Below are 26,749 nucleotides of genomic sequence, written 5' to 3'. Positions count from 1 at the left end.
GCTGCAGACTCCTTGGGGTGTAGGCTCATTCCTTGCGCATTCACAGCCATATAAGGAGACATTGGAACACAGCGCATTCAAAATCTGGCTCACTTCCTGTATGAAATTTCATCTTGGTTTCGCCTGTAGCATTAGTTCTGTGCCACTCACAGACAATATCTTTGCAGTTTTGGAAACGTCAGAGTGTTTTCTTTCCAAAGCTGTCAATTATATGCATAGTCGAGCATCTTTTCGTGACAAAATATCTTGTTTAAAACGAGAACATTTTTCATCCAAAAATGAAATACTGCCCCCAGGGGTTCAAGAGGTTAATTTTTTATTTTTTTGCTGAAGAGATCTTAGTCACACAATTTTACATCTAAGTAAGATGTTTGGTGCAGTATTTCTCAAGCGCAAATGTTGGCATGAAAACTGAGTTGTCTATCACTGAATGAAAACAAACACTTCATTGAAGAAACCCTACTGTTGACCAATGACCAACAAAGGGGAGTATACTTCGGCTACCGACTTCGCCTCAAGAAAAAATGTGTGCACGAACAACCCTTGCTTTAGACCAAAACAAACATAACGTCACAAAATGTTTTCATAATAATATGCACAAACTGTTTTGAACTGTTTCGGGTGGGAAGCATGCAGACCCCTTAACTCCTCTCTCAAAGACAGCGAGAGAGCCTCCGGTCATGAAACCCTCTAGCCCCAAGAGCGAGAAGGGAGAAGGAAACACCAGAGCAATTTCCTTTCCAGAGTTGACCCTGGCTTATTTAGTCACTCACAACCAACAGAAGCTCAATCTTGAAGACCCCTTTTTGTTGTACCCCGGGTCAAAGAGTAGGCGGTTGGATAGAAAGCACCCACTCTCCGCCCCCTTCCCTCTCCCAATTTAACATAGGGAAAGGATTGCCCATTTGCAAATAAATTCCCAGGCTTTGGCGAAAGAGAAGAGGAGGAGGTGGAGGAGGGCTGCTGTAAAAAAACAAACTTCAGTGTAGAGGGAGGGGAGGGCAGTCTGGTAAAAAGAATTGCAGATGAGGGAGGAATAAGAATGTTGGTGGTTTTCTCTTTCTCTTTCCCCTCATGCCTCTCCTCTTGTCCTAATACCTCATGTTGATAACCCCCTTTAAACTCTCATATGGCGGTCACTTCTATAGTAGCCACTGTACTGGAATTACAATGTGAATGGCTCCTTCCAGCCGTGGAGACTTGAAGTCAGAAGTTTTATTTGAGAGTTGCGGGGAAGCGGGGCTTAGTTGAAGCAGGGGGTTGACTTAGCTGTGATTTCAAATGGTAAGCCAGTGCATGGATTAATCTTCTCTTTTTAGACTCACAGTGTGATAAGGATTTGAGGTGCTATGTTCTGATAGGCAGCCCATGCCTGATTAAATCTCAAGTTCCTCAGGTGGAAATTAAAGAGATTTTTCACGGTGTCAAAATGTCTGACTCCGACTCAGCTAAGATGTCATCAGTGTTTTATGCTCAGGTTTGCCCCGCAGGGAGATGAAAGCAGGGTCTTCTCACATACTTTACCTCGTGTCATAACTGCCATGAGAGTACTTTGGAGGTATGTGGGGGGGTGGTTAGCAAGCTAGCTAGTTGTGTGGGGGGATGTTTAGCAAGCTAGCTGTATCAATTAGTCTTCTGTACGTTGGTGAGTGTTGACCTCAAGGCTTTCTCATGTGCTTGAATGAAGAAGACAATTATTCAATTGACCTCTAACGTCTTAGGGGGGGTTGAGCCTGTTGTCATGACGATTTGAAATTGAACTTTTTTCCCAGGTCAAACCAAGATAGAATTGCCAAATGCCTCCATGGACCACATTTTAGTTGATGTGGTGAATTTGTGTGGTAAAAATAGTGTTTATCCATTATTGAATTATATTTTGACTACTAGAAAACACAAAGAAAAGGTTTAATATGATCTTTGTTCCGTTTGTGAGAAGTTGCGCTAAATTGCTAGTGTCTATTTTAAATTTTGAACAATGTTAGCCCTGTGCAAATTATTTGTCCCCCTCGGCCCGTCTTTCATCAGAATGTCAGTCAAGTGAGTACTTAAGTGATTTGTGGGAGTTGGGTGATGTGCAGATTGAGTTAACTTCCCCAGAGAAGTTGATCAATCTGCTTAGCGGGTAAAAGCCCACCAGGATAGACATTGTGAAATAAATAGTGGAGGGAGATGGCATGGAGATGGAATCCACTATGGATGCTGGTACCGTCTCTTTTTTCAGATGACAAGGTCAAACCAATCCACTCGCTAATGTGAAGAAGAGAAAAACGCACCTCACAGCAGTTTTTCATTCTCCAGTATAGAATGATATTTGAAGTCTGAACAAGACTATGTTCCCGTACTAAGGCCATTGTGTTACTTTCTCTCTCTCTCTCAATTCAATTTGCTTTATTGGCATAGGAAATATGAAATGGATGTGAAATGGATAAACAAAAGTGAAATAAACAATAAAAAGTTACAAGTAAATATTACACTCACACAAGTTCCAAAAGAATAAAGACATTTCAAATGTCGTATTATGTCTATATACATTGTTGTAGTGATGGGAAAATACTCTCTCTCTCTCTCTCTCTTAGACTTAGACTTAGATCTACTCTCCAGCTAAGAAAGGTCTGTCTAAGATTTGGAATAAAGTATTTTTTTCTTGTGACTGTGCATTTATGCGTATTCACTCTAATAACATTGACACAGTCCTGATGTTTCTTGCTGATGCTGATCGTGCATCAGTTTATTAGTTTAGCATCAGCAGTAGTTTAGCATTTGTCCCTGTCATTTTGAGGCTTACCCGACGAACATGTAATACTCAAATGTACTCTCATCCTTTGCTGTTAATCAGTCACGATAGCTTGCTGTGGAGTCTTAGTGGGCATGACAATATTGTATATAGCATGTTCTTCTCACTAGGCTATTTGTATGTTTAAAAAAAAAAGTAATAAAATGTTTTTTTTTTTACCTTTATTTAACTAGGCAAGTCAGTTAAGAACAAATTATTATTTACAATGACGGCCTACGTTAGCAGCAACCATAGCATGACCACACATTTCGGAATGATTTGATTAACATCTGTACTTCCACACACACAGTATCTGGTCAATACACCCATAGCCGAACAACTCATATGTAATCACACAACTGCCAGTATGTAACGTTAAAGCATTCTAATAACAATTGAAGACAAAGCAGCTCAACACTCTGTTGCAGTACATTGAGTAGCAGAGCAGAGCAACTTACAGTAGTGTGCATACATTTTCATTCCTTTTTTTCATACTTTTCTCCCGTGGGAATCTAACCCACAAGCCTGGCATTGCAAGCGCCATGCTCTACCAACTGAGCTACACGGGACCATAGCCCACATTGCAGTAGCCTACATTGCACTTCAAATGCTCCTCAGGTCAGTTAAGGAAACCCAAACCATTGCACATCTTTCTGCCTTTGGACAGGGGCTGTAGCGGTGACAGTATTACGCCACACCAGCAGTCATGAGTCATGACCGCAGTCAAATTCAATGTGACTGTTGAGTCACCGTAATATCCTCTTATACACTCTGGACATGCGTTGGTAGTACCCAACTTGCTAATGACGTTGCTAATGGCCTGGTACTAAGCACTCTATTGTCCCTCTAACCACTCTGACATCAATGCAAATGCGATCAAAAATCACATCAAACACTTATCATCAAAACAGAATCATGCTTTTAAAACTTACCTGACTGTGATGATCAATTTGAAGAAAGAAGTTCAACACCAGGTTAAAACTGAGTGGAATAACCATAGGCCCATATGAGCCCAAGCTCCCCCCAAAACAGAAGTGAAATAATGATTGTGTTGTTATACAATACATAGCATAATAGCCTACAGCATATAATGCATGGCAGAAAAACAAAAAAACAACTGATTTAAGATGTCTTTGGTACACAACTGGTATATAATCCAAAATGTAACAAATTCTAGTAGTAGCCTTTGAGTGTGGACTGTATTATTAGGCATACTGGATGGACTGTTACCTTATGCTACGCTCCAAACTTTCTTTCCTTGAGTCTGGGGGAGAATCTATAAGCCTAGGTGATGCTGTTGGTTCATTGATTGTGCAGGGCAGCTTACAGAGTTAGCCTATCATTATAGTGAGTTTGTACTTGATTTTGAATAGACTAATAATAGGCATTTTTATATTTTCATAATGAATAGGCTGTCATATTACTGTTAGCTACAGAATATCTCACCACTGTGTGTTTCCTTCTCTTCTCTTCTCTCTCCTCTTCATTCCTTTCTTGAGAGAGGAGCTGTCAACAGTTTAATGAAATATGTTTAGTTGTGACAACATGTTACTTTCGATGTTCCTGAACAGATTTCACTTTGTTTCCCAAATTAAGCACAGTTAGCTGCAGGAACAGGTTTGGCGAGCCCATGGCATACAGAGTTTGGATGGAATATCACCTGCCGCGCAGAGAGAGGCTGCATGTTCCTGAAACAGTGGTTGATTCATGGGGTGAAATATTCAAATTATGATAAAGTTTATTGGTCGCGTACACAGATTTGCAGATGTTATTGCAGGTGCAGCAAAACGCTTGTGTTTCTAGCTCCAATAGTGCAGTAATACCTTGCAATCATAATAATAAAAAAACGATACACATATAATCCAGAAACAATCAAAAGAAAGAAAGTACTGTACATACGGGTGACATGCCTTTTTCCCTTGACCCTTTTCCTGCCCATTGTCACGTTCTGACCTTAGTTCCTTTGTTTTGTCTTTGTTTTAGTATGGTCAGGGCGTGAGTTGGGGTGGGCAGTCTGTTTTTCTAGGTTGGTTTTTGAGTTTGGCCTGGTATGGTTCTCAATCAGAGGCAGGTGTCGTTAGTTGTCTCTGATTGAGAATCATACTTAGGTAGCCTTTTTTCACCTGTGTTTCGTGGGTGTTTATTTTCTGTTTTTGTGTGTATTCACTAGACAGGACTGTTTCGTTTGTTCGTTCTTCCTAGTTGTTATTTTGTTTAGTGTTCAGTTTTGGTTATATTAAAAATCATGAACCCTTACGACGCTGCACCTTGGTCCTCACCTTCTTCCACCGACGACGGCCGTTACACCCATTTGATAATGGGCCATTCTAAATCAAAATAAATGTTACATGTTACTAAAGACAAGATTAAATTGAGAATAGTCTGATTGGTGGAAATATGATCACTTGATGAGAGAACAGAGTGTGCAGCCTGAGGCAAGGAACAGAGCGCAAGATTATTTTGCTACTTTTTCAAATCATCTCAGCCTATAGTCACATCATGCAGCCCATACTGTATACAGTGCATTCGGGAAAGTATTCAGACCCCTTCCCTTTTTCCATATTTTGTTACATTACAGACGTATTTGAAATTGGATTACACACAATATCCCATAATGATAAAGCAAAAACAGGTTTATAGAGAGGTTTATAGAAACCTTATTTACGTAAGTATTTAGACCCTTTGCTATGAGACTCAAAATTGAGGTCAGGTGCATCCCGTTGGTGGCAGGTAGACTAGTGGTTAGAGCGTTGGGTTAACCGAAAGGTTGCTGGTTAGAATCCCCGAGCTGACAAGGTAAAAATATGTTGTTCTGCCCCTGAGGAAGGCAGTTAACCCACTATTCCCCGGGCGCCGAACACATGGATGTTGATTAAGGCAGCGCCCAGCACCTCTCTGATTTAGAGGGGTTGGGAAAAATGCAGAAGACACATTTCAGTTGAAGGCATTCAGTTGTACAACTGACTAGGTGTCCCCCTTTCCATTGATTATCCTTGAGATGTTTCTACAACTTGATTGGAGTCCACCCATGGTAAATTCAATTGATTGGGCATGATTTGGAAAGGTACACACCTGTCTATATAGGTCCCACAGTTGACAGTGCATGTCAGAGCAAAAACCAAGCCATGAGGTTGAAGGAATTGTCCGTAGAGCTCTGAGACAGGATTGTGTCGAGGCACAGATCTGTGGAGGGGTACCAAGAAAAACGCTGCAACATTGAAGGTCCCCATTAACACAGTGGCCTCCATTGTTCTTAAATGGAAGAAGTTTGTAACCACAAGACTCTTCCTAGAGCTGGCCGCCCGGCCAAACTGAGCAATCAGGGGGGAAGGGCCTTGATCAGGGAGGTGACCAAGAACCTGAGGGTCACTCTGACAGAGCTCCAGAGTTCCTCTGTGGAGATGGGAGAACCTTCCAGAAGAACAACCATCTCTGCAGCACTACACCAATTAGGCCTTTGTGGTAGAGTTTCCAGACGGAAGCCACTCCTAAATAAAAGGCGCATGACAGCCTGCTTGGAGTTTGCCAAAAGGCACCTAAAGGACTATCAGACCATGAGAAACAAGATTCTCTGGTCTGATGAAACTCTTTGGCCTGAATGCCAAGTGCCACGTCTGGAGGAAACCTGGCACCATGCCTACGGTGAAGCATGGTGGTGGCAGCATCATGCTGTGGAGATGTTTGTCAGCGGCAGGGACTGGAAGACTATTCAGGATCAAGGGAAAGATGAATGGAGCGAAGTACAGAGAGATCCTTGATGAACATTTTCACCAGAGCGCTCAGGACCTCAGACTGGGGCGAAGGTTCACCTTCCAACAGGACAACAACCCTAAAGACACAGCCAAGACAATTGGGACATGTCTCTGAATGTCCTTGAGTGGCCCAGCCAGAGCCCAGACTTGAACCCAATTTGAACATCTCTGGAGAGACCTGAAAATAGCTGTGCAGCGACTCTCCCCATCCAACCTCACAGAGCTTGAGAGGATCTACTGAGAAGAATGGCAGAAGCACCCCAAATACAGGTGTGCCAAGCTTGTAGCGTTATACCCAAGGAACTTTAAGGCTGTAATCGCTGCCAAAGGTGCTTCAACAAAGTACTGGCAAAAGGGTCTCATTACTTATGCAAACGTATATTTCAGTTTATTCTTTTTAATACATTTTCAAACATTTCTAAAAACCCTTTTTTTCTTTTTCCATTATGGGGTATTGTGTGTAGATTGATGAGGATAATAAAAAAAAAAATGTTGAGTAAGGTTGTAACGTAACTAAATGTGGGTAAAGTCAAGGGGTCTGAGTACTTTTTGAATGCACTGTATGTTTAGATTTTTTTTTGACATTCTAAGATTCATATCATTCAAAACTAAGGTTGCCAGATAACTCTAAATCTAGTGTATAGGACCTGTTTCAACTTATCACTTTTATGGTCAACACAGCCACATCACATGCGCACTCGCTCTGGAATGCGAAAAATATCCTTTCTATTTTATTCAGCTGTTAAATTATATTTTTCTTACTATTAAAATCAAATAATATATACTGAACAAAAATATAACATATAAAATATAATGTATAGTCTTGGTCCCATATTTCATGAGCTGAAATTAAAGATCCCTGAAATGTTCCATAAGCACAAAAAGTATATTTCTCATAATGTCTCTTTATACCTGCCTAAAATAAATGATGGATTCATTGTGATGGTGTAATTTAAATTGATTTGACTTTTTTAAATGGAGATATTCCAAAGGAGAGCATCATCAACTTGTATGTGAAGAGGCCTGGAGATGCTTAACATGTTTATGCTAATTAACAGTCAATTACAGCACTACTACACAAATACAATGCCAGCATAACATTCAGCCGCACAAACACTATCTAGATACTATCCAACCCTGTTGACATGGGTAGGGTCAGAATTTGAACTGGCTTTTTTACACACACAGTCCTTCCTATCTACAGTTGGAGTTGGAAGTTTACATACACCTTAGCCAAATACATTTTAAACTCAGTTTTTCACAAATCCTGACATTTAATCCAAGTAAAAATTCCCTGTTTTAGGTCAGTTAGGATCATCACTTTACTTTAAGAATGTGAAATGTCATAATAGTAGAGCAAATAATTTATTTCAGCTTTTATTTCTTTCATCACATTCCCAGTGGGTCAGAGGTTTACATACACTCAATTAGTATTTGGTAGCATTGCCTTTAAATTGTTTAACTTGGGTCAAAAGTTTTGGGTAGCCTTCCACAACCTTCCTACAATAATTTGGGTGAATTTTGACCCATTCCTCCTGACAGAGCTGTAACTGAGTCAGGTTTGTAGGCCTCCTTGCTTGCACACACTTTTTCAGTTCTGCCCACAAAATGTCTATAGGATTCAGGTCAGGGCTTTGTGATGGCCACTCCAATACCTTGACTTTGTTGTCCTTAAGCCATTTTGCCACAACTTGGGAAGTATGCTTGGGGTCATTGTCCATTTGGAAGACCCATTTGCGAGCAAGCTTTAACTTCCTGACTGATGTCTTGAGATGTGCTCCTTTAAGAGTGTGCTCCTGGCCTCCCGGGTGGCGCAGTGGTTAAGGGCGCTGTACTGCAGCGCCAGCTTTGCCATCAGAGTCCTTGGTTCGCGCCCTGGCTCTGTCGTAACCGGCCGCGACCGGGAGGTCCGTGGGCACAATTGGCCTAGCGTTGTCCGGGTTAGGGATTGGTCGGTAGGGATCTCCTTGTCTCATCGCGCACCAGCGACTCCTGTGGCGGGCCGGGCGCAGTGTGCGCTAGCCAAGGTCGCCAGGTGCACGGTGTAGCCTCCGACACATTGGTGCGGCTGGCTTCCGGGTTGGATGCGCGCTGTGTTAAGAAGCAGTACGGCTGGTTGGGTTGTGTATCGGAGGACGCATGACATTCAGCCTTCGTCTCTCCCGAGCCTGTACGGGAGTACGAGTACTACAACAATTGGATACCACTAAATTGGGGAGAAAAAGGGGTAAAATTCACAACAACAAAAAAAAGAGTGTGCTCCTAATCTCAGCTCATTACCTGTATAAAAGACAGGTAGCCAGAAATCTTTCTGATTGAGAGGGGGTCAAATACTTAGTTCCCTCATAAAAATGCAAATCAATTTATGACATTTTTGACATGCGTTTTTCTGGATTTTTTTGTTTTTATTCTGTCTCTCTGTTGGAAAAGGTTTCTTAAGTGGTGCAGTGGTCTAAGGCACTACAGACACCCTGGTTCAAATTCAGGTTGTATCACATTTGCCTAATATTTAGCTCATTTCAAGTTGAGCAAAATAATGTATTCTTCTCCTTTAAAAACCTTTGCATAACATTTTGCTCCATTTCCTGTTAGGTGCTTGGTTGCTTTAAAAATGCCCACATAACATTAGCTCAGTCTCAGACCACGGTCCCTTCCCCTTTAAAAACCTTTGCTTAACGTTCCCACATGGGCTGCTCTGACAGGCCCGGCCTGTAATATTTATGAAGGAGCTCTTAAAGCCCGGTCATGCTGGGTTTCCCGACAACCTTCCACCAACCCCCTCAACGTAAATCTGTCCAGCTTTTCTACACCCTAAAAGCTATTAGCTGAGTGTCAGTTGGTCCTATACTGTTCTTCTGCAGAGTCTGCCCTAGAGGGAAGACAACTACTCTCCACAAACAAGTGGAGAGTAGTTTCTTGTTTAGTAGACCGTCAGATTCTGTGTTATACTTGGTTATAGGCATGAGTTGACCAAGCTCTGCTGGAATACAGGTTATTTGTTCTCTTCGAGAGACAGTATTCAAGTTATGATTTAGCAGCCAGTTCAAGGATTTGCTTTGAAAGGCCTATCATTCTCTATGATAACGATCCATGATACTCTAAGATATTAGCCACTAACTAAGGTCAAGCTATCACATTTGCTGTTTAACATATGATTTGAAATTCCATCTACCACCATTTCCTTTACATCAAGATTCCACACATTCCTTCTATAAGAAAGTAATAGGTTTGAGCGAGGGTCCATCACTCAATACAATCATCATATATCTCCTCCATCAACTGAAAGCCATCTACCTTTGACTTGTTAATCCTATAACCCTGGAGGATTCGACCGTGGAGGGAAAGGCATCCGTCCAGTGGACACGAAGCCGCCCTCTTATCAGTTGCTTTCAGACATAATTTGAACCTACATTCTCACACCTGGCTCTGCGGAGAGGTCTTGAGAGCCTCCTCCTCCATCTTGGTTTGCTGACAAGTCAACTCGGCTCAAAGACTCAAAAAAACTTGTGGCTTCATCAAAAATCTGCATCGGGATGCATCTCCGTAATTATTCTGACAAACACTGAGAAAAACACAAAAAAAAAACATTCTCGCCCCACGGTGCTAGTGTTTCTGCTCCTGTTGCTATTCATCCATAATTGTCCCATCAACACACTGTCATTAAAACTTGGGGGAATGACAAGGAAGCAATTTCTAAGCACTACAGCATCAAAACCTGCTGGAATTATCTCCTCTCTCTCTCTCTCTCTCTCTCTCTCTCTCTCTCTCTCTCTCTCTCTCTCTCTCTCTCTCTCTCTCTCTCTCTCTCTCTCTCTCTCTCTCTCTCTCTCTCTCTCTCTCTCTCTCTCTCTCTCTCTCTCTCTCTCTCTCTCTCTCTCTCTCTCTCTCTCTCTCTCTCTCAAAAACCCATCGGTAAATTCTAAAATACCTGAGATGTTTTAATTGACACGTTTCGCTAGAGATGCGTTTTGTTTGGTAGTCAAATTTGGAGCATGTAATTTCTCAGCCATCAAGTTGATATGAATACAGAATAGTATCACGTGGAGAACAATAACTCAACATGTCCCAGTTTCCTCGGGATCTATGATTTTTATTTTTTTTAAATGTTGTTGACATTTGTTTGAGACAGAATTGAATGTTTGTGTTGACTTGTTTATTCTGTTGTTTGCTGCCCACTCAGCCCAAGTGTTGTGTCTCCTTAGTAAACAAGAGTTTGAGGGCTAAGGTGGAGCTCAAAGAGAAATTAACCCTTTCCACCTAGTAATCAGCACCAACCCTCTTCCATCCTCTCCTGTAGGCGTGTGCATACTGAAGGAGCCCTATCCCCTCTCCCCTTCAGAAAGTTAGTGCATAGTCAAGGAGCCCTATCCCATCTCCCCTCCAGAAAGTTAGTGCATACTCAAGGAGCCCTATCCCCTCTTCACTCCAGAAAGTTAGTGCATACTCAAGGAGCACTATCCTCTCTCACCTCCAGAAAGTTTGTGCATACTCAAGGAGTCCTATCCCCTCAATAAAGTTAGCGCATACTCAAGGAGCCCTATCCCCTCTCCCCTTCAGAAAGTTAGTGCATACTCAAGGAGCCCTATCCCCTCCAGAAAGTTAGTGCATACTCAAGGAGCGCTATGCCTGCCAGAAAGATACTGCATACTCAAGGAGCCCTATCCCCTCTCCACTCCAGAAAGTTAGTGCATACTCAAGGAGCCCTATCCCCTCGGAAAGTTAGTCCATACTCAAGGAGCCCTATCCCTGCCAGAAAGATACTGCATACTCAAGGAGCCCTATCCCCTCTCCACTCCAGAAAGTTAGTGCATACTCAAGGAGCCCTATCCCCTCTCCCCTCCAGAAGGTTAGTGCATACTCAAGGAGCCCCATCCCCTCTCCTCTCCAGAAAGTCAGTGCATACTCAAGGAGCCCTATCCCCTCTCCCCTCCAGAAGGTTAGTGCATACTCAAGGAGCCCTATCACTGCCAGAAAGATACTGCATACTCAAGGAGCCCTATCCCCTCTCCCCTCCAGAAGGTTAGTGCATACTCAAGGAGCACTATCCCTGCCAGAAAGTTAGTGCATACTCAAGGAGCCTTATTCCCTCTCCCCCCAGAAAGTTAGTGCATACTTAAGGAGCCTTATCCCCTCTCCCCTCCAGAAAGTTAGTGCATATGTAAGGAGCCCTATCCCCTCTCCCCTCCAGAAGGTTAGTTAATACTCAAGGAGCCCTATCCCTGCCAGAAAGTTAGTGCATACTTAAAGAGCCTTATCCCCTATCCCCTCCAGAAAGTTAGTGCATAGTCAAGGAGCTCTATCCCCTCTCCCCTAGAAAGTTAGTGCACACTCAAGGAGCCCTATCCCCTCTCCATTCCAGAAGGTTAGTGCATAGTCAAGGAGACATATCCCCTCTCCCCTCCAGAAGGTTAGTGTATACTGAAGGAGCCCTATCCCCTCCAGAAAGTTAGTGTATACTCAAGGAGCCCTATCCCCTTCAGAAAGTTAGTCCATACTCAAGGAGCTCTATCCTCTCTCACCTCCAGAAAGTTGGTGCATACTCAAGGAGCCCTATATCCTCCATCGAGGAGCCCTATCCCTGCCAGAAAGATACTGCATACTCAAGTAGCCCTATCCCCTCTCCACTCCAGAAAGTAAGTGCATACTCAAGGAGCCCTATCCCCTCTCCCCTCCAGAAAGTTAGTGCATAGTCAAGGAGACATATCCCCTCTCCCCTCCAGAAGGTTAGTGTATACTGAAGGAGCCCTATCCCCTCCAGAAAGTTAGTGTATACTCAAGGAGCCCTATCCCCTTCAGAAAGTTAGTGCATACTCAAGGAGCCCTATCCTCTCTCACCTCCAGAAAGTTGGTGCATACTCAAGGAGCCCTATATCCTCCATCGAGGAGCCCTATCCCTGCCAGAAAGATACTGCATACTCAAGTAGCCCTATCCCCTCTCCACTCCAGAAAGTAAGTGCATACTCAAGGAGCCCTATCCCCTCTCCCCTCCAGAAGGTTAGTGCATACTTAAGGAGCCCTATCCCTTGAGGGCTAAGGTGGAGCTAAAAGAGAAATGAACCCTTTCCACCTAGTAATCAGCACCAACCCTCTTCCATCCTATCCTGTAGGTGTGTGCATACTGAAGGAGCCCTATCCCCTCTCCCCTTCAGAAAGTTAGTGCATAGTCAAGGAGCCCTATCCCATCTCCCCTCCAGAAGGTTAGTGCATAGTCAAGGAACCCTATCCCCTCTCCCCTTCAGAAAGTTAGTGCATAGTCAAGGAACCCTATCCCATCTCCCCTCCAGAAGGTTAGTGCATACTCAAGGAGCCCTATCCCATCTCCCCTCCAGAAAGTTAGTGCATACTCAAGGAGCCCTATCCCCTCTTCACTCCAGAAAGTTAGTGCACTCAAGGAGAACTATCCTCTCTCACCTCCAGAAAGTTTGTGCATACTCAAGGAGTCCTATCCCCTCAATAAAGTTAGTGCATACTCAAGGAGCCCTATCCCCTCTCCCCTCCAGAAAGTTAGTGCATACTCAATGAGCCCTATCCTCTCTCACCTCCAGAAAGTTGGTGCATACTCAAGGAGTCCTATCCCCTCAATAAAGTTAGTGCATACTCAAGGAGCCCTATCCCCTCTCCCCTCCAGAAAGTTAATGCATACTCAATGAGCCCTATCCTCTCTCACCTCCAGAAAGTTGGTGCATACTCAAGGAGCCCTATCCCCTCCAGAAAGTTAGTGCATACTCAAGGAGCCCTATCCTCTCTCCCCTCCAGAAAGTTAGTGCATACTCAAGGAGCCCTATCCCCTCTCCCCTCCAGAAGGTTAGTGCATACTCAAGAAGCCCTATCCCCTCTCCCCTCCAGAAAGTTAGTGCATAATCAAGGAGGCCTATCCCCTCTCCCCTCCAGAAAGTTAGTGCATACTCAAGGCGCCCTATCCTCTCTCCCCTCCAGAAAGTTAGTGCATACTCAAGGAGCCCTATCCCCTCTCCCCTCCAGAAGGTTAGTGCATACTCAAGAAGCCCTATCCCCTCTCCCCTCCAGAAAGTTAGTGCATACTTAAGGAGCCCAATCCCCTCTCCCCTCCAGAAGGTTAGTGCATCCTCAAGGCGGCCTATCCCCTCTCCCCTCCAGAAAGTCAGTGCATACTCAAGGAGCCATATCCCCTCTCCCCTCCAGAAAGTTAGTGCATGCTCAAGGAGCCCTATCCCCTCTCCCCTCCAGGACATTAGTGCATTGTCAAGGAGCCCTATCCCCTCTCCCCTCCAGAAAGTTAGTGCATACTCAAGGAGTCCTATCCCCTCTAGAAAGTTAGTGCTTACTCAAGGAGCCCTATCTTCTCTCCCCTCCAGAAAGTTAGTGCATACTCAAGGAGCCCTATCCCCTCTCCCCTCCAGAAAGTTAGTGCTTACTCAAGGAGCCTTATCCCCTCTCCCCTCCAGAAAGTTAGTGCATATTCACAACATAGAAGAGTATTCACCCTCTTCACTCTCTCTCCTGCTTTTTCCTACTTACTGACAACAAGTCACACAACACTGTACACTTTTAACCCGTTACCCCCTCTCTCTCTATTCCAGGATCCCGGCCCAGGTTAGAGGATGCCCCCCCACGGATTGTGGAGCACCCCTCTGACCTGATCGTGTCCAAGGGCGAACCAGCCACCCTCAACTGCAAGGCCGAGGGGCGTCCCAGCCCCATGGTGGAGTGGTACAAAGATGGCGAACGAGTGGAGACAGACAGGGAAGACCCGCGCTCCCACCGTATGCTGCTGCCCAGCGGCTCCCTCTTCTTCCTGCGTATTGTCCACGGTCGACGGAGCAAGCCTGACGAGGGGGTCTATGTGTGCGTGGCACGCAACTACCTAGGCGAGGCCGTCAGTCGCAATGCATCGCTGGAGGTGGCAAGTAAGTGCCTTTGCTTTTGTCTGCCATTTTGTCTCTTGGTGTCAGCCAAGATGGAAGAGATGGCTGGAGAATAGCACTGTATATAGCACTGACAGAAAATAGAGGCAATCTTCCTGGACTGGGTTCATTATTGTGTAAGTGACAGCTTAAGCGAATAAGTGCCATTCGAAAGGGAAAGTGTAGCAAGAACAGCCAATGGTTCCTGTTTCCAGGTGTTAGCCCCCAAAATCATCTCACACACACGCACCCACTATAGAAAAACCTGTAAGAATGGAAAGCAATGGAAGTTGGCGCCTAGCAACTTTTCACAATAGGACACTGCTGATATCTGTTCTGCTGTAATGGAATGTGGACGGGCCAATTTGATTTCACTATTAGATTAGCCAATGCGCTATTGCATTAGGATTTCATTATGTAATTCCGTTCTACAACAACACGGGTCATTTGAGTATTTCAGTACTTAAGCTGTTTTTATTACGTTTTTCCTGATATGAGTTGAGGATGGTTTCTTCGTATGTATTGTTGCCTGGGAGGCTACAGTTACCCAATTCCTCAGAATCTGTTATAGGATGATGTAAGCAGTTGGTTGTATACAGTATTGATAGCAACATACACATATCTATTAGAGCTAAATTCTTGTGAAGGCTGTCTTTACCCCATGACTAACTGTCCCCCCTCAAATTAGCCCTGAAACACAGAAACTGTTTTTACTAAGGTAGCAGTGAAAGGCCAACGCTTTCATCCATCCTTTTGTGGAGTGTATATTGGAGCCAATATTGCTCACCTTAAAACTTGCAAACATCTCAGGAATTTCTACATTCTTCTGCCCTTTGCTCAAACCCCCCATAACATGAAACTCACCTCCCGATGCAGTAATAAGAAACAGCTGAAGAGAAGAGAAAAAAGAGGAGAAAACATCTCTCACTGACTTTTGGAGTGAAGGGAACTCTAGACCCTCTTACAACACCTCAGGTCCTGCGTCCTGTTTTGGAAGGCTCCAGCCCTATAACCTAATCTTCAAGCCTAATTTCACCCTGGCTGCTTCCACAGAAACACTAACATAAATTAGTCCCATGCTTGTTCTTTGGCGGGGTCGTTAAGGCTTACATCGGTCACCTGAACTGAGAGCATAGCTCCAAGGATTATATTTTTACTTTGTCTTGCTCTCATATCCCGATGCCTCAAATAGCTACATGTTTTATGGGATTGGCTGTGAGCAAGCAGATTGGAGTTGTGTTCTTGGCCGTTCAGAAGGGTGTACTTTCAGCAGTAAAGCCTTAGGAGGTAATCGTTTGAGCTAGGGGAAGTGGAGTAGGCTGCAGAACACAGGACACTTTGGGAGCTGAGGAATAAGGCAATGTGTAGTGGAAATGTTTTTGTTGGAATCATGATTTGTCTGACTAGTATTTTCAGCCTTATATGCCATGATGGTATTTTTGAGGCGGGCTGCTTATGTTAGCTCTAAGACTGGTGCTGGTTTTACAGAAGACATACCTTTCTTTTACCAGGGTAAGTTGATTGAGAAGACATTCTCATTTACACTGTATGGTCTAAGGAAGAGTTGCAATGGAAAGTGGTTGACTGAGCCACAGATGGCTCTCAACTTCTCTCGTCTCTATTTGATGCTGGTCTGGTTTCACTAAGTCAGTGCTATACAGGTTTCTCTCTTGCTTCACTGAGTCACTCCTAATCCAATGGCCCTGAGGTACTAGCATCCTGACCTAGTCTCTGGAGCCCAGTGTCTCCGCTGGTCTCTGAAGCTCTGAGACCAATGCACCCTGCAGCTGGCTTTCGACTGAGAAACACACACATACACACGCACCGAACGCCTGCTCCGACCCTCAGGGAGAGGACCCCCCCCCCCCCCCCCCCCCCCCCCCCACCAACACACACATCCCATACTACAACACACACCCCCACACACTGCCCATTGTGGATCAGTCGCTCTGCTCATACCTCCCATCTCCTCTCCCCAGAAGATAAGGATCATATGTTTCCTTTTTCTCTCAGTCTGCAACCTCATGGTTATATGAGTGTGTGTGTGGCCCCTAGAGAGGAACTGCTCATCTCCATCAGTGGGCGCGTGCCAATGGTGCCTGCATGATGATGATGATGGTGATGCTTGAAATACGACCCTGGATGCCAGGACCCTCTGTGCCGCTGTGCCCATGCCAGGGGCACAGCATGGCATCGGTGTGGCGCGGGTATGGGGCAGGCATGGCAGTAACCTTTCAATGGCTCTTTGCTAGTTAGTGAGCTGGGGGTAGGAGCCAGATTGCTCGGTGGGACGGCTCACTCACAGGTTCAGGGGGTTTAACCTCTAGTTGCTCCATCTGCTACCAGCGGAGAGGCACTGAGCAGCACAGATGAGCGGTGGTCTAGAGACCAGACAGGAACTGTCCATACTGTGAATGTGTGTGTGTGTATGTGTCATTGTATATATAGTACATTAGTGTGTCTGTGTTGAATGTGTTCGCCTGTGTGTGTGTTTCGTGGATGGCATCCACATCAATGACCATATCACATTTTACGGCTAAAAATGCAATCGCTGTACAATAGACCCAACTGAAAAGAAGCTGTTTGAAATTCAGACTGCCTTTTCCCAGGTCGCCAGTCCATTGTTTGGGGTTTTATATTGCTCTGAAGGTTTTATGACCCTGTCTCTGTCTCTACCGCTGCTTTTATGGTTCATGAATATGTTTGAGGAGACGAGGCATGGAGGTGTACCAGAGGGGGACAGGGTCAGTCCCTGAGATACATTTGAAATAGGATTGCCTGGGGTAACTTGGGAGAGAGGGGGGTCCAAAAAAGAACCCGAAGGTCATGTGGGGGTCAGCTGTGGTTTCCAGGGGAACTGGTGGGGGCAGCATGGCAGCTGCCGGGGGAATTCTGGGATTCCACAGGTGAGGGGAGGATCTGACGACACTGTCCTCTCTCCTCTATCTGGTGTGTGTGTGGTTCAGTGTGTGTGTGTGTGTGTGTCTGTTTTTTATGTTTGTGTGTGTCTGTGTTTGTATGTGTATGGCAGGAGCAGGGCCAACTTTATCACCCGTCCTAATCCAGGACGGCAGTGTCTGAGAAGCAGCTGAAGCACACACACACACACACACGCACACAAACACACACCCCCACCCTTCCTCCAGAAAAAAAATATTGAGGTTTTGGGGGATTAGGAACTGGGAGGAAGGGGGGACTTGGCAGATAAGGGTGTCTGAGTTGCCTCCCTCCATTTTGAAATGGCCAAGCTGCTACAGGGCACGCTCTCCTCAGGCAGCTCCAGGATGGTTTCCCTCTTTGTTATTAACCCTGGTCAGAGCCAATATGGGGCACGTTTCTCCATAACTGCTTCACACTCCTGACTGAGCTTTTTCCAACCTCATGTCTAGCTAGGAGCAGAAATCTGGAAATATAGGCCTGGGCCCATAGTCGCCATCAGAGATTAGGGACATCAGTGGTTCCAAGGTAATTTGCCACTGTCTTTGAGTCAGACTGTCTCTGAGTTGATCTCTCTTTGAGTTGGTCAGTCTCTGAGTTGATCTCTCTGAGTTTATCTCTCTGAGTTGATGTCTCTGAGTTGATCTCTCTGAGTTGACCTCTCTGAGTTGATCTCTCTGAGTTGGTCTGTCTCAGAGTTGATCTCTCTTTGAGTTGGTCAGTCTCTGAGTTGATCTCTCTGAGTTTATCTCTCTGAGTTGATGTCTCTGAGTTGATCTCTCTGAGTTGACCTCTCTGAGTTGATCTCTCTGAGTTGGTCTGTCTCAGAGTTGGACTCTCTGAGCCCTCCTGTGTGTCCAGGCTTCACTAATGAGATCAGTGGGCTGGCGGCCAGGCTTGTGCAGACTGAGGACGGGGCAGAGGACAGGACCAAGGGGGCTAAACACAAAAGGAGGTGTCAGATGGCCCGAGGTGAGGCTGGGACCCTGGCTGGCCACTCTTGTCCCCCTTCCCTCTGGTGGTCATCGAGCCGGCCCCAACGGCCAAATCTGACCTCCTCATAGGATCATGAATTAATTAGACCAGTTAGGGGCTAACGAGACCAAGACCTGTACTGGTGGCCTGGGGCCAGTGGTGTGTGTGTTGTGTAGAGAGAGGGATGATGGGGGTCAAGAGGAGATGACAACAGGTGGTGTGAGGAAGAGCTTTATAAAAGTACCCCCACACACACACACACACACACACTCTCTCTCTCTCTCCATCCACCCCTGCCCCATGCTAATGAGCAGTGGGGCATCTGCAGGGCCATTGTGGGGCATCTGCAGGGCCATTGTGTGCCCTGGGTTATGGCAGAACCACGCAGACCATCGTGGAGAACAATAAAAGCCCGCTCCGACCGTTGTGACTAATCACAATACATTATGTCTCATGGCTACAGATCACTAGCGCCGTCGGCTATACCGCCACACTGTCAAATCCACCAGACCCTCCCACTGAACTCCACCGTCTGTCAGATTCTGTTAGTTCCCAAACTGTTATGCAATAGTAGGAGTGCTAATTGGAGTCCTGTAACCTTGTTATACTGTGATCACAGAATTCCTCAAATTTGTTCAGATATATTTCAAAAGCATGTTGTTCGGGAATAAGATGCTGTTCAAAAATAGATCAACTCCCATTCTTGTCCCCAAGGTGACTCCTGTGGGGTCAGGCTCGGTGAATATATTGCTGTTTTTAGGTTCTACCAACGGCTGCTTTATTATTCCGTTCATTTTGTTGCATCGTCCTCTTCCCCGGGAGCCTTCTGCCTGCCAGACGAGAGGCTGATTCAAAGTCAAGTTTTCGCTTAATTGACTCTGGGAACATTTTATTTACAGACATTCAACTCTGGGCGTTCAACAATACCATACATTGTTGTATTAAAAGCACATTTCAAGGGGATATATTTATTTTTAACCCTCCACAAATGGTAAATGACCAAGCAAATGACCGTTTAAACTCTCTAAGCTGAAATTCACCTTAAGATGACCACCGCTTCAGAGTTGGAAAGGTCAGAGAAGAGCTTAAGTCATTCGACTGGATCTAAATGGATTTAATCTCAGATCCATTTTCTTTGGAGTTTGTTGACGTGGGGAAAATGGGTGCATTTGAACTCCACACCCTCCTTTATCTGCCACGCTTGAGGGAGTTGTTTGGGAGTTTTCATGAGCAGGGCACATTAATGGGCACTGGATAAATGACACTCAGCACATTTGACAGAGCACTGGGCACCGCGGTTTGCAGAAAGTCAGTAAAAAGCGCACCTTCGCCATCTGTTCCTGGACCAATTGTTCATCGGGAGCTCCCACACTGCCCCTACGTCATGAATGGACAGACACAGTTGGACACTTGTCCGCTTACACACACAGTCTTGACCATCTCCGAGATGAGACAGAAGTGTCAGCAACCGACAACAACCACACAATGCACAAAATCAGGAAAGCTGACATTGCCAAACTGACTGACCGCCATGTGGGCAGTGAGGACACATGCAATCGTACCCTGTCAAACTCACCGTCCCCAGCCAGAATGAGACAGAAGTGACCGAGGCATGTATGTGTGTGTTCTCTGTGGAGATTGCTGACACCGAACACACACAAACCGCCTCCTATTCAATTGGCCTCCTATCCTATCTCTATCCAATATAAAGAGCTGATAACATGACATGTACCTCGATTACAGCAATAGCACAAAAGTGAGAAGTAACCAACAGTGTAATAGTTGGCGCATGCCAGTAGATGCTAGAACAATGTGGTGTCTGGCATTGTCTCCGGCCTTGCCGTGTTTGCGTGTTTGCGTAAGCATCTATTCTAAATCTCCCAACCGCTAAATCTCCCGACTTTTCTCCTCTTGTCCAAGACAAGTAAAAAAATTGTCAGACAAGAAGAATATAGATTTAATAAGCTGTCCGAATTGACAATTTTTACAAAATCTGACAAATCACAATATCAAACAATTAAGGACTATTCCGATCAGAATTGGATGTTGGTGTTTCCTCCGACACATTGTTGCGGCTGGCTTTCGACACATTGTTGCGGCTGGCTTTCGGGTTGAGCGAGCAGTGTGTCAAGAAACAGCTCAGGTCATGTTTCAGAGCAAGCAAGACTGTTGGGGAGTTGCAGCGATGAGACAAGATCGTAACTACCAATTAGATGTCATGAAATTGGGGAGAAAAGTGCTTAAAAATATATATTTTTTTCCATGTACATCAATAAAAAAACCTACGTGTCAAAGTGTAGGTGATATGCATATTGTCTACAGCCTCATGTCCAGACCGATCCTGACATGAGGGAGACGCCAGAAAATGTAGCCAAACTTAAATGAGACTTTTAATTTCATAAATATAGGCAAAACGCCAGTCATGTTTGACAAATTGATAATTAGCATCTAAAGACTTGATTCTGTTGACATAGCCTACTGAGGCAAAGTTCACCCAGATCAACTGGCCACAAGACCGGAGAGTGAAGGATTGTGCCTGTTGCGCACCGCACTTCACCCACTTTGAATCTGAGCGGAGGCGGTCAGTATTTTGAAACTATTTAACCATAAACGTAATTGTTTAAAACCTGGACATTTTATGTAATTTTATAAAGCATGTCTTACCTTGTTTCAAAGTAGCCTAGCCAATATATGACCATATAAACACTTAATAGGCCATTGAAACCAGCATTCTTCTCATGTTCTATTGGTTTTCAGATCAACATTATTTTATTGTCCAGCAGCCAAAGGCATAATCATAGTGATTTGAGCTTTTGGACAAGTAAAAAATCTGTCCTACATGTCCAAAGGACATGGACCTGGAAATGAGCACCGATAAACAGATTGAAAACGGGCCTGGTTTTTATCACCGATGTGTGCGCCAATACAACTCTCGCTCTTGCTCACTGCCCAGTCCCAGTCCAGATTCTGCATTTCAGTCATGTCTCTCTGCTGTTGTGTGTGCATGAGTCATTTCGACTATGTTCAGAACTCGTTTTTTTGAACCCGCATTGGCTCCTGAGGGAAGGTGGATAAAGAGGCGTATGGGATTTGGCAAGCTGTCCCACATTGTAAGGTGGGCACCAAGAAAGCTTTCGAGGTGCAAAATATAATATTTCTCTTCAGGATACTAGATACTAGATACTATATCTACCATTTTGGTTTTTGGCAATGCTGCTGCAAAATTCAATCTTTGTTCAATTAAGCTTTTTATGTTTTGTTATTGTCCATTTTATGGTAATGTTATTGTCATACAGCTTTTAGAGAAAAGGCTGAGATATTTTTATGTTTGACCACTCATCAACTCCTTGTTTGTGTGGAACGACAATGCCTCCGGGCTGCATTCTCAAACTAAACATCACACCGGCTGAACCCTTGCCCCCCTATACCTATTTTACACCATATCTATCCCCAGGCTGTGATGGTTGGTTGGTTGGATGGTTGGTCGTTTTTTTAGAAAGCCATAAAACACTCTTCAAGAGATCAGTTGGGAATCTAACTCTTAAGCACCTTTTGAAACCTAATGTTCAATTATTCATCAGACTTCGCTTAGTATTCAGAGATCTTCATTATCGTACTGAGATATGGTACCTTAAAGAGAGGGGTTGGGGGAGGTGGAACCAGAACTACCCATTCTAATCTTCCATTCTCATCTCATTGTAGTGTGGGGACATAACAGTTTCTCCAGGTGGCTGGCATACAGTAGACAGAATAGAGAGGGTCAGTGGGGAGAATTTGGGAGAATGGGGGCAATTGCCCCTCTAGACAATGGGGTTCCTTGTGGCCCTATGCTCCCCTTCCATAGGGCAAGCAGAGCATTACTAGATTAAAGTAACCCTCTTCCAGGGCAAACAATGTTTCTATTAGCTGGGCACACGCATGGGATTAGACCACATCAGTAATGGATTTATTGTTGGAGGAATCTGCATACAAAATTACTATGCTTGGGGGCTGAAAGGGGCAGGACTCTCCCCCCGTCAGCCCTGCCATCAATACTGCCCAGTCCCCTCGTTCTTCTCGTCCCTCCTCCCTCTCACCATGCTTCCTCTCTTTGTTTTCACCATTCAGTTGTTTTGGGTCAGACCTTTATTCCAGTGGCGAAGGGGTGTATACACCGCTCGCAAACATCAAGTGGTATTTTAATATGGCCCCTCTTGACTTGAAGTACTGTATGGCTGTGTTTCAATCAAACTGGCCCACTATGACTGTTGGGGTGGGGTGGAGATGCACGCAAAAGAGGGTGGAGGCCAAGCCAGCCCCTGTATAAACGACCCTCCCCTTCCTCCCTCCAACTCACTGTTATGAAGGAGTTTACTGGCCTTCTCCACACACATATACTGTAGGCTGCACGTTAGGAATTGTATTCATTTTCCACTCTTTGCTGGCCTTTATATAACATAGTCACTCATAGGGAGCTGTTATGAAACAAAGTGTTTTCATTGTTATTCATTGTGGAAAGAAAATATATTATATAAGTTAAGATACTTTTCTTGGACCTATTAGTTATTTAGGTAACATCTAGTCCTCCGTTGGTGCTGTTTTCACATTCTCAGACAGAGACATAGTATGCATCCCAAATGGCACCCTTTTTCCTTTATAGTGCACTACTTTTTATTAGGGCCCATTTGGAACATGGCTTCAAAACTGGCTTCAGTTAGAATGCTCCAGTGTGACGGCAGAGATGTTGGAGAGGACTTCTTGGCTGGCAGCAGACATGTTTCCCTATCGTACTCTCCTTGAATTATGGTGCTCAGCTAAGCCTAGCTGCCTGGGGGACTGTAGCCCAAATACATACATATGCACACAGGCACGCATACACGCCCCCCCCCCCCCCCAAAAAGACACATATAGGAAAGGTGTGTTGTGGGGGATTAACCTCTTGCCCCTGGTCGGATGAGCACAGCCAGGGCAGGACCACCGTTATAGGAGATGGGAATGGGCCATGAAGCGAGACACTAGGTGAACACTTCCCATGGTATGGGGGATTGGAAGGATTTACACCCCAATGAGGTGTGTGTGTGTCCACAGGCTGCTTCCCAAGGCTGAAAGAGACCAGTGATGCTTTTGTGGGAAGAGGGCTAAGGAGAAGGAGAGAGAGGAAGAGAAAGCTTGAAAAGGCAGAGGGGAGTGTGATAGTGTGATGGGGAGAAGTAGTGGGTCGGACTGGTGTCAGAACATTCCAGCTGTCCAGTATTTTAATAACGCCCCTCTTGACTTGAAATATGTCTGTTTTTCATTCAAACTGGCCCAGTAGGCCTGAGACATGGGGCAGACCTTTGGGGGGTGGAGGTGCATGGGGGAGAGGGTGAAGACCAAGCCAACTACCACATAAGCTAACCTCCCTCCTTCCAACTCACTGTTACGAAGTAGTTTACTGGCCTTCCCCACACACATATACTGTAGGCTACACATACAGCGGGGAGAACAAGTATTTGATACACTGCCGATTTTGCAGGTTTTCCTACTTACAAAGCATGTAGAGGTCTGTAATTCTTATCATGTGTACACTTCAACTGTGAGAGACGGAATCTAAAACAAAAATCCAGAAAATCACATTGTATGATTTTTAAGTAAATAATTTGCATTATATTGCATGACATAAGTATTTGATACATCAGAAAAGCAGAACTTAATATTTGGTACAGAAACCTTTGTTTGCAATTACAGAGATCATACGTTTCCTGAAGTTCTTGACCAGGTTTGCACACACTGCAGCAGGGATTTTGGCCCACTCCTCCATACAGACCTTCTCCTGATCCTTCAGGTTTCGGGGCTGTTGCTGGGCAATACGGACTTTCAGCTCTGATGGTGTTCTTGGGGTTGTACTCATCCTTCTTCTTCCTCCAAACGGCGAGTGGAGTTTAGACCTAAAAGCTCTATTTTTGTCTCATCAGACCACATGACCTTCTCCCATTCCTCCTCTGGATCATCCAGATGGTCATTGGCAAACTTCAGACGGGCCTGGAGATGCCCTTGCGTGCGCTGCAGGATTTTAATCCATGACGGCGTAGTGTGTTACTAATGGTTTTCTTTGAGACTGTGGTCCCAGCTCTCTTCAGGTCATTGACCAGGTCCTGCCGTGTAGTTCCTGGCTGATCCCTCACCTTCCTCATGATCATTGATGCCCCACGAGGTGAGATCTTGCATGGAGCCCCAGACCAAGGGTGATTGACCGTCAACTTGAACTTCTTCCATTTTCTAATAATTGCGCCAACAGTTGTTGCCTTCTCACCATGCTGCTTGCCTATTGTCCTGTAGCCCATCCCAGCCTTGTGCAGGTCTAAAATTGTATCCCTTACACAGCTCTCTGTTCTTGGCCATTGTGGAGAGGTTGGAGTCTGTTTGATTGAGTGTGTGGACAAGTGTCTTTTATACAGGTAACGAGTTCAAACAGGTGCAGTTAATACAGGTAATGAGTGGAGAACAGGTGGGCTTCTTAAAGAAAAACTAACAGGTCTGTGAGAGCCGGAATTCTTACTGGTTGGTAGGTGATCAAATACTTACATGTATGTCATGCAATAAAATGCAAATGAATTACTTAAAAATCATACAATGTACCTATGATCAAAATTACAGACCTCTACATGCTTTGTAAGTAGGAAAACCTGCAAAATCGGCAGTGTATCAAATACTTGTTCTCCCTACTGTATACACACACCTATACATGTACAAATATGAACACACACAGGCAAGGTTTCGTTCGCTCTCATATGAGGCCCTGCAGGTCACAGTCACCCTCCACATTGAGTAGTGCGGTCGCCACACACTCATTTCTTACTCCAATTTGTACCCTGGCACTTCTGTCTGTGAAAGGCTGCTGAGGAGGGCCAGGCATGGCCATTTATGACCACTTAAAAAGGCCTGAAATGTTGCACCTTGACAGCTCACCTCGTCTCTCTGTCCCTCCCCGTCTATGCTGGCCTCCCCCAACTATTTTCATGGCTGTCTGAGATTTTTATGTCATAAGGTTGAATTATGAACGTTACAGTATTTCTACATTGCGTTGTTATGAGTCGTGCTACGAGTGAGTTTTTATGAGGTGCTTCGACCAAAGCTGATGAGTTTTGAGAAGCTTTAACCTTTCTGATCTCCCCATCCCGGATCCGGGATCGTGAATACAGACTCAAGCTCATTACCATAACGCAACGTTAACTATTCATGAAAATCGCAAATGAAATGAAATAAATATGCTAGCTCTCAAGCTTAGCCTTTTGTTAACAACACTGTCATCTCAGATTTTCAAAATATGCTTCTCAACCATTGCAAAACAAGCATTTGTGTAACAGTACTGATGGCTAACGTAGCATTTAGCATTAGCATTCAGCTGGCAACATTTACACAAAAAAACAGAAAAGCATTCAAATAAAATCATTTACCTTTGAAGAACTTCAGATGTTTTCAATGAGGATACTCTCAGATAGCAAATGTTCAGTTTTTCCTGAAAGATTATTTGTTTAGGACAAATCGCTCCGTTTTCTGCGTCACGTTTAGCTATGAAAAAACCCCTGTATCCAGGATTGTGTAAATCTATCAGCAAGCTCATTAGCATAACACAACGTTAACTATTCATGAAAATCGCAAATGAAATGAAATAAATATGCCATCTCTCAAGCTTAGCCTTTTGTAAACAACACTGTCATCTCAGATTTTCAAAATATGCTTCTCAACCATAGGAAAACAATCATTTGTGTAAAAGTAGCTAGCTAGCGTTAGCATTTAGCGTTAGCATTTAGCGTTAGCGTTAGCGTTAGCATCCAGCACGCAACATTTCAACAAAAACATAAAAGCCTTCAAATAAAATCATTTACCTTTGAAGAACTTCTGATGTTTTCAATGAGGATACTCTCAGTTAGATAGCAGATGCCTAGTTTTTCCAAAAAGATTCTTTGTGTATTAGAAATAGCTCCGTTTTATACATCACATTTGGCTACCAAAAAAAAACCCGAAAAATCAGTCCTCAAAACGCGAACTTTTTTCCAAATTAACTCCATAATATCGACTGAAAACATGGCAAACGTTGTTTAGAATCAATCATCAAGGTGTTTTTCACATATCTCTTCAATGATACATCGTTCTTGGACACATGGTTTCTCCCCTGAATCAAATGGTAAAGTAAAAGCAGCTGGCAATTGCGCACCGAATTCCACGCAGGACACCAGGCAGACACTTGGAAAATGTAGTCTCTTATGGTCCATCTTCCAATGATATGCCTACAAATACGTCACAATGCTGCTAAGACCTTGGGCGAACGACAGAAAGTGTAGGCTCATTCCTTGCGCAATCACAGCCATATAAGGAGACAATGGAAAACAGAGCTTCAGAAATTCTGCTAATTCCTGGTTGATGCATCATCTTGGTTTCGCCTGTAGAATGAGTTCTGGGGCACTTAC

The 26,749-nt window shown here is 44.5% G+C and overlaps 1 protein-coding gene and 1 long non-coding RNA gene across 2 annotated transcripts in view; one reads left to right on the top strand and one right to left on the bottom strand.

The window, feature by feature from the left end:
• LOC110533520 (roundabout homolog 2) overlaps positions 1-26,749 on the top strand; it is a 140,164-nt gene that overhangs the window by 18,429 nt on the left and 94,986 nt on the right. Inside the window, exon 2 of the mRNA XM_090186156.1 lies at positions 14,085-14,411. Coding sequence (XP_090042282.1) covers positions 14,085-14,411 — 327 coding nt within the window. The remainder of the gene's footprint in view (positions 1-14,084; positions 14,412-26,749) is intronic.
• LOC149979966 (uncharacterized) lies at positions 4,219-26,239 on the bottom strand. Its single transcript, XR_016483622.1, has 3 exons — positions 26,168-26,239; positions 25,736-25,797; positions 4,219-4,279 (listed from the first exon to the last, which is right to left on the bottom strand). It is a non-coding gene; the product is annotated as an uncharacterized LOC149979966 (long non-coding RNA).

Source organism: Oncorhynchus mykiss, chromosome 10, assembly GCF_057628025.1.
Source record: "Oncorhynchus mykiss isolate SJ-2025 chromosome 10, ASM5762802v1, whole genome shotgun sequence".
Classification (NCBI taxonomy): Eukaryota; Metazoa; Chordata; class Actinopteri; order Salmoniformes; family Salmonidae; genus Oncorhynchus; species Oncorhynchus mykiss.
The sequence above is the reverse complement of the archived record's forward strand: the minus strand, read 5'-3'. Positions and strand labels throughout refer to the sequence as shown.